Source organism: Phaeoacremonium minimum (genome assembly GCF_000392275.1).
Source record: "Phaeoacremonium minimum UCRPA7 unplaced genomic scaffold PA7_03_scaffold_288, whole genome shotgun sequence".
Taxonomy (NCBI): domain Eukaryota; kingdom Fungi; phylum Ascomycota; class Sordariomycetes; order Togniniales; family Togniniaceae; genus Phaeoacremonium; species Phaeoacremonium minimum.
The window spans coordinates 703,103-710,787 of record NW_006921193.1 but is presented as its reverse complement, the minus strand read 5'-3'; the positions used below and the strand labels follow the sequence as shown (position 1 = coordinate 710,787).

At 52.9% G+C, this 7,685-nt stretch overlaps 3 protein-coding genes across 3 annotated transcripts; 2 read left to right on the top strand and 1 right to left on the bottom strand.

The window, feature by feature from the left end:
* Positions 1-905: 905 nt before the first annotated feature.
* UCRPA7_3618 (hypothetical protein) lies at positions 906-4,427 on the top strand (the record flags this gene model as incomplete). The annotated part of the gene is made up of 4 exons (XM_007916086.1): positions 906-1,109; positions 1,166-1,365; positions 1,420-2,091; positions 2,147-4,427. 4 exons carry the CDS (start codon positions 906-908, stop codon positions 4,425-4,427), a joined length of 3,357 nt encoding a protein of 1,118 aa, XP_007914277.1.
* A 449-nt stretch (positions 4,428-4,876) lies between these two features.
* On the top strand, positions 4,877-5,704 carry UCRPA7_3617 (putative dolichol-phosphate mannosyltransferase protein; the record flags this gene model as incomplete). Its single annotated transcript, XM_007916120.1, has 2 exons — positions 4,877-4,989; positions 5,086-5,704. 2 exons carry the CDS (start codon positions 4,877-4,879, stop codon positions 5,702-5,704), a joined length of 732 nt encoding a protein of 243 aa, XP_007914311.1.
* A 262-nt stretch (positions 5,705-5,966) lies between these two features.
* On the bottom strand, positions 5,967-6,827 carry UCRPA7_3616 (putative 3-oxoacyl-(acyl-carrier-protein) reductase protein; the record flags this gene model as incomplete). Its single annotated transcript, XM_007916103.1, has 1 exon — positions 5,967-6,827. One exon carries the CDS (start codon positions 6,825-6,827, stop codon positions 5,967-5,969), a length of 861 nt encoding a protein of 286 aa, XP_007914294.1.
* Positions 6,828-7,685: the final 858 nt, after the last annotated feature.

Sequence of the window (7,685 nt, the reverse complement as noted above, 5' to 3'; positions counted from 1 at the left end):
AGTCATATGTTTGGCCACGTGCCCGGTCAAGCCACAACTGGCACGCTCGCACGCCACTCAGCTGGGGTGTTAGGCCGCTTTCATCGACTATGCGCCACCATGACTCTTCATGCAGTCAGAATCATCCAATTGTTTGTTGCTGTGAAGGAACAAATCTGGGGAATTGCAGGTAGGCATGAGTCGAATCGGGCGACTCTCTAGAGTTTGTCGAGTCTCTTCAGTCGGACCATCCGGCAAAGCACCGTGCCAAGCCTTCCGCCGAGACTCCTCCTCCGCTCTCCGCGTACTGCACACTGCGTAGTTGTGCGTAGTAGGACTTGGCCAAGGCTCTGGTGCGCCCCTACTGCTCACTCGCTGCGATGCAATTGACTTTCCTAAAGTCTTGGTATGACGCGGACAGCTCCAATCACCAGATTGGCTGCCCACCTCAGGGCCACCCCAGGGCCACCTGCGCCGCTTGTGCGGCTCGTCAGGCTCCTCTTATCGCCTCCTGATTTGCCTACCCACGCTTGCTACACCTGCGACAAGACCCTGAAGCCTCTTGGTATTCTCGGCGCCGCGCTCGCAACACCAGCCTGCTCTGCTGATGTATCATGTCGCAAGAAAACCCAGCCTTGGCAACCACCATTTGCGGGTATCTCTTGCAGACTCTTTCTGCTACTGCCCATTGTGTACAATCCATCCAGAGTAAGACATGGGCGCATATAAGGTAGACGCCTCCTCCCACCCCCCCGCCAGGAGTGGGAGCCGAGATCTAGATTTCCTTGACAAATATCGAAACTTTGTTTCCTTGCTTCTCTCTTTCTAGAAGCATTTTAGTCAAAAGTCAAACTCTCGTCGAAGAGTTTGTCCTCTCGCTCTCTCTGAATGGGTTAAATCAACTTATCTAAACAAAACAAGCAACAATGTCTGGCGACTTCGAGCGCCACCCCTTCCTACTCTCCACTCAGGAGGTAGCAGAAGCCCTCAAGACTGATGTTGACAAGGGACTGACTTCGGCACAAGTGGCCGAGCTCTCTCAGAAATATCCTCCCAATGAGCTCGACGTCGGCGGTGCCATTCCGTGGTACACCATCTTCCTGCGGCAGCTGTTCAATGCCATGATCTTGGTAAGTCGTGGGATGCAACTTGACGTTTAACACTTCAGACTGACTGGGAACAATAGGTGCTGTTCTTTGCAACGGCTCTAAGTCTGGGTATCAAAGATTGGGTTGAGGGCGGTGTCCTGGCCGCCGTTATCGTCCTCAATGTGACGGTAGGGTTCGTGCAGGAATATGGCGCCGAGAAGAAGATGGACGCGCTCAGGGCGCTGTCTTCCCCTAGCGCAACAGTTTTGAGAGATGGCAAGACTCAGGTCATTCCAAAGTAAGTGATTCTCTCTCGACAGAACCCCGAAACATTGTCTAACCTTAATTGTAGCCCCGAGGTTGTTCCCGGCGATATCATCATTCTTAAGATGGGAGACACCGTTCCTGCTGACCTGCGCCTGTTCGAGGCTATGAACCTGAATTGTGACGAGCAATCTCTAACTGGCGAAGCCGCCCCTGTTGAGAAGATTACAGAAAATGAGATCCATGTTCCAGGCACCGAGAAACCCGCGACGACCGAAGAGGAAGTCGGCATTGGTGACCGTATCAACATTGCATATGCTACTACTGTTGTACGCAAGGGTCGTGGACGCGGCATCGTCATTGCGACTGGCATGCAGACAGAAGTTGGCAAGATTGCCGCTTCTACATCCAAGAAACACCGGAAGCCAGGCCGTTCCATGAACTGGAGAAAATATGGCAAGAAGGCTCCGGTAGTTGGCCTGCTGCGCAGATTGTATGACTTCTTTGGCAAGTTTCTGGGCCTTACAGAGGGCACACCGCTGCAGAAGAAACTAAGCAAGCTGGCTTACATGCTCTTCGCCTGTGCATTAGTCTTGGCTCTGATTGTCTTCGGTGTGAACAAGTTCAAGGCACAGAATGAGGTCATTATTTATGCCATCTCCACTGGAATCGCCATCATCCCGGAAAGTCTGGTTGCTGTGCTCACAATTACTATGGTCGTGGCTACCACTGTGATGCGTAAAGCAAATGTAGTTGTCCGGTATGTGTGAGCCCCCAAAATAATCGTCTATTCTTGAAACTGACTCTTGATACAGGGATCTCTCCGCCTTGGAAGCCCTTGGTGGTGTCACTAACATCTGCTCTGACAAGACCGGTACACTCACACGAGGAGCCATGATAGTGCGTAAAGTCTGGCTTCCATTTGAAAGCATTTATTCTGTCAAAGACTCCGAAGACCCTGCGGACCCAACAGCCGGTCGTGTCACATACGCGAAGAAGCCACTCGACGAGCCCGAGAAGAAGGAAGTGCGAGATTACGATCAAGAACGAAGCGCCCCGGCACTCAAGTTCGACGTGCCAGAGGAAAAGCTTCGGCAGAATAAGCCACAGGACAAGGAAGAGAATGAGGCTGAGCTCACGCCGGATCTCAAGGCTTTCTTACTAGCTGCTGCTCTTTGCAACCTAGCCACAGTGCGCTATGATAAAGAGGCAAGCAAATGGCAAGCAACCGGCGAGCCAACGGAGATAGCTCTGCAGGTCTTTGCTCACCGCTTCGAGCAGGGCAAGAAAGGTCTACTGGCGAAAGGATGGAAGCAAGTTGCTGAATTTCCTTTCGACAGCTCCATAAAGCGAATGTCGGTCGTGTATCATGCCCCTGAGGATGTTGAGCAAGATGAGTTTGGCATCACTCCCGAGAACAGTGTCATCTTCACCAAAGGTGCTGTTGAGCGAATCCTTGATATGTGCGACTATGTTGGCATCGGTGATTCGCGGCAGCCGGTAACAGACGAGCTTAAGGAGCAGATCCTCAAGCGAATGGACAACTTGGCGTCTCAGGGCTTGCGCGTGCTTGCCATCGCAGGCAAGAAGTGGGAGGGCCGCTTCGCCGGCCACGCACCCGGTGGTGAAGCCGCCGATGACGCACTTCGCACTCAAGTCGAATCCAACCTCACCCTGCTTGGTCTTGCTGGTATCTACGATCCACCTCGTCGTGAGACTACACCTGCAATCCGAGAGTGTTCATCTGCTGGTATCCGGGTTCACATGCTTACTGGTGATCATCCTTCAACCGCCAGGGCTATCGCTCGTGAAGTCGGTATCATCCCGGCTAACATGTCAGTCCTACCTGACAGCATGGCAGAACACTGTGTTATGAAGGCTACCGACTTCGACAAAATGACTGACTCGGAAATCGATTCACTAGAGGAATTGCCTCTCGTCATCGCACGTTGCGCTCCTGATACCAAAACACGTATGATTGAGGCACTTCGCCGCCGAAACGCCTTTATGGCCATGACCGGTGACGGAGTGAACGACGCCCCTTCACTTTCTCGCGCCGACGTTGGTATTGCCATGGGTAGCGGCTCTGACGTCGCCAAGTCTGCTGCAAAGATCGTGTTGACAGATGACAAGTTCAACTCCATTGTCGCTGCTATTCGTGAGGGACGTCGCATGTTTGATAACATTCAGAAGTTCATTCTGCACCTGCTCACATCAAATGTCGGTGAAGTCATTCTGCTTATCGTTGGCCTTGCCTTCCGTGACAGATCGGGCTTCTCCGTCTTCCCCATCAGTCCTCTTGAGATTATCTGGATCAACATGCTCACATCCTCGTTTCCTGCCTTTGGTCTAGGTCGGGAGAAGGCCAGCAACGACGTCATGAAGAAGCCACCGCATGACCGCCGACGCGGCGTTTTCACCAACCAGATCCTCGCTGACATGATGGTGTATGGTACATTGATGGGCGTCTGCACACTCATGACATTCGTCATCGTCATCTACGGTCGTTACGATGGTAATCTCGGCTTTGACTGCAATAGAAAGTACTCTGATGAATGCCTGCCTGTGTTCCGCGCTCGAGCAGCTGTGTTCGCCGAGCTAACCTGGCTGATTCTCCTTTCCGCTTGGGAGTTCAAGAGTATCCGCAGGTCCATGTTCGCGCTGCAGGTCGACAGCAAGAGCAGGTTCCCCTTCTTCAAGGACGTCTACGAGAACAGGTTCCTGTTCTGGGCTGTGGCTGTCGGTATGGTGTCTGTCTTCCTGACGGTCTACATCCCCGGCCTCAACAAGACCTTCTTCAAGCACGCTCCCATCAGCTGGGAGTGGGCGCTGGTCGTGGGCTTCACCATCGTCTTCGTGGCGGGCATGGAGCTGTGGAAGATGGCTAAGCGGCACTGGAAGATCCTTGACGACCACGCCGTCGTGGTCGGACCATTCGCCCAGGGAAGCGTAGATACGGATGGGCGCAGGTTCAGGAAGACGATGAGCTTCTCCAGCTTGAAGAGCTGGCGGAGCTTTGGGAGGAAGGATACAGATCACAGCAACGGACTTACATCGCGAACGCGATCGGTAGAGAGGCCTACTTCAGCTGTATAGACGATTGCATGACTAGAGATATGGGTGATGATAACAGGCATGAGATGTTGTAGAGGGCATATATAGAGGGTGGTTATTTGTGGATTTTCTCTTTCATACACGATACTCACACTAGACTCTATATAATATAATAATTGTCTAAAATACGGAACTCAAAAACACCTATATTTCTCGAGATAACACAAGTCTCTGCTCTTGGCGACCTCATGGAAGTGGACAGTCGGTGAGAGTGGCCCGTGCTGAGAAAAGGGGAAGGTACCAGCTTAGTCATCTGGCTGCGACCACGAACTTTAAGCTGTAGGTCGATTAGCTTGAGGACACGATACGACGCGCTCCTGCCAAACCTCGCCAACGTTCATTCTGCTCTCTGGCCGACGTATTCCTCCCAATTCTTGACTCTCCTTGAAACTCATTTTCTTTGAATCTTGTCAGCTTGCAAACTTCTTCCAATGGCGCCCAAGGCCCCTGCGAAGGACACCTACTCGGTGATCCTACCCACTTTCAACGAGCGCCAAAACCTGCCCATCATTACCTGGCTGTTGAACCGCACATTCACAGAGAAGTATGTCTCTCCTAGGCTACTGACACTGGCTGTGCGAGGTGGCCGTGGTCCTCTTTAGAGAAGTTCTGGTTGTGCTAACCACAATCAATTCTACAGCAAGATTAATTGGGAGCTCATCATCGTCGACGACGGTTCGCCCGACGGCACGCAAGACGTGGCCAAGCAGCTCGTCAAGGCCTACTCACCGCACGTCATCCTGCAAACCCGCACAGGCAAGCTGGGACTGGGCACCGCCTATGTGCACGGCCTGCAGTTTGCCAAGGGCAACTACATAATCATCATGGACGCCGACTTTAGTCACCACCCCAAGTTCATCCCGCAGATGATTGCGACGCAGAAGAAGGGCGACTACGATATCGTCACGGGCACACGATACGCCGCCGACGGCGGCGTCTACGGCTGGGATCTCAAGCGCAAGCTGACAAGCAAGGGTGCCAACATCTTCGCCGACACCGTCCTGCGCCCCGGCGTCAGCGACCTAACGGGAAGCTTCAGGCTATACAAGCGCAGCGTGCTGGAGAAGCTGTTCGAGAGCACCGACGTGCGTGGATTCAGCATGCAGATGGCGCTTGCGGTCACGGCGAAGGCAATGGGCTTCACGATTGCAGAGGTGCCGATTACCTTTGTAGACCGTGTATTTGGCGACTCGAAGCTGGGGGGAGAGGAGATCGTGGAATATGCCAAGGGTGTCTTCTCTTTGTGGGCGAGAGTTTGAATGGTAGTCGTGGAAACGTTGCGTTGTGGGTTTATGTCTGTCTGATAAAACGCAGTGTAATATGCATATGGAGTTTGGGCGAAAAAAATAGCATCAACGAACCTAATAATGGCATTGACATCCTTGGCAGAGCTCGGTTGAAAGCGATCTACAACAGCAAAGAGAAGGGTCACCGATGTAAGGAAAATGTCTCGACTATTCAAATCTACACGGCGGTAGTAGCATCGCTCTGACACAACATCGAATTAATTGGCTCTTTAGTCTACATATTCCTTCCTCCAGTGACCATGATCGTCTGGCCAGTCACATAGCTAAACAGTGGGCTGGCGACTGCCAGGATCGCTGATGCTGCTTCAGTTGCGGAACCCGGCCTCCTGAGCGCGATATCAGCATGTGCATCCTTTGATCCCTGCATGGCCTCCGGAATTCCCAGAGCAATCTTCGTGCCGTCCGGCCCCAAGACAAATGCACCCTTCTCCTTCGCCTGCGTCAGGCGTGTCAAGATATGTCCATAGGCAATGGTGTTGGCGCGCACGCCGAACGCAGGGCCCCACTCCTTCGCGATGGTCTTCGATAGACCGACGACACTGGCCTTCGCGGCGGCGTAGTTGGCCTGGCCGGCATTACCGTGGATGCCCGATGTGCTAGAAATGTTGACGATCGACCTCGGCTCGCCGTCCTTGACACGGAAGTACGGTGCGGCGGCTCGCACGAGCTGGAAGGGTGCCTTTGCGTGTAGGTGTAGGATTGTGTCCCACTGCTTGTCGGTCATCTTGTGGATGACGCCGTCGTATGTGTAGCCCGCATTGTTCACAATGACGTGGATTTTGCCGTTGCCGAATTCGGCGGCCTTCTTGACCAGCTCGTTGATGTAGTTGCTGTCCATCAAGTCGCCCGGCACAGCAAGTGCCTTCCCACCGGAGGCATTGATGCTGTTGGCAACCTCCTTGGCCTTGGTGGCGTCAATGTCAGATACAACGACAGATGCACCCTCGTTCGCAAAGAGCCGGGCTGCTTCGGCACCAATTCCTTGCCCACTACCGGTGATGATGGCAACTTGGCCGGCCATCAACCCCTTGGGGTAGTTGAGGTGTCCTGCAATCTGAGAAATACGGTCGGCCATCTTGCAAATCTGCGATTGAGCGGCAGGCTGAGATATCTTGATCTTCTACCCGCAAGAATGGATGCGCTGACATGTAAAGAAATAGTGTACGAAAGAACCTCTACATCGTAGTTTCGCCGGCAAGGCCGCACCGGCGAACAAATGCTTGTCCCGGGCTTGGAGAAGCTCTCCCCAACCTTACCGAGGTTTCTCTCCGCGGATAATGTTCCCCGCACTTGTGGGGAAGGATAGCAGGAGTGCATGAAGTGAAGAGCTCACATCACACAATATCAACGAGAACAGTCCTCTCATCTCAAATATAGTAGAGCAGTCGTTGATGAATCCTTGTTATTTGTCGATCAAAGCATCGACTTGAGATGTGATGGGCTAGTAGAATGTCTCGAGAACACTCAATGCTAAGCAAGATATGAGGATGGAGAAGCAGCGACCGAAATTCAGTTTAAACACGCACGTGGAGATTAGATAAGAAATTGAACCTCCCTCCTCCATCCCGTCACCATACTCCTTCTTATTTCAGCCGATCTCGACAGGAATGCTTCTTGAAGACTTATCAATCCAGCCTGAACATGTGCAACTAGATAATCGTCGCATTGATTTTCGAGATGGCAAGTAGAGGGCCGCCGGGGCCATGGCAGCGCCTCAAACCCGCCAACCTTGACCCGCTGGAGAGCATGGGCCTACCGTCCAAGGGTGACTCGAGGTAGAGCTGCCCCGCATCCAATGTATCGACTTATACTGGCTCTAACATCGTCCTCGAAGGCTTCTGGACTTCAAGACCCAGGAGCGCTACTACACAAAGATCGTTGAGCGGTATCTCAGCTTCTGCTCTGATGCTGGTGATGGAGAGTCGCTCCTCCG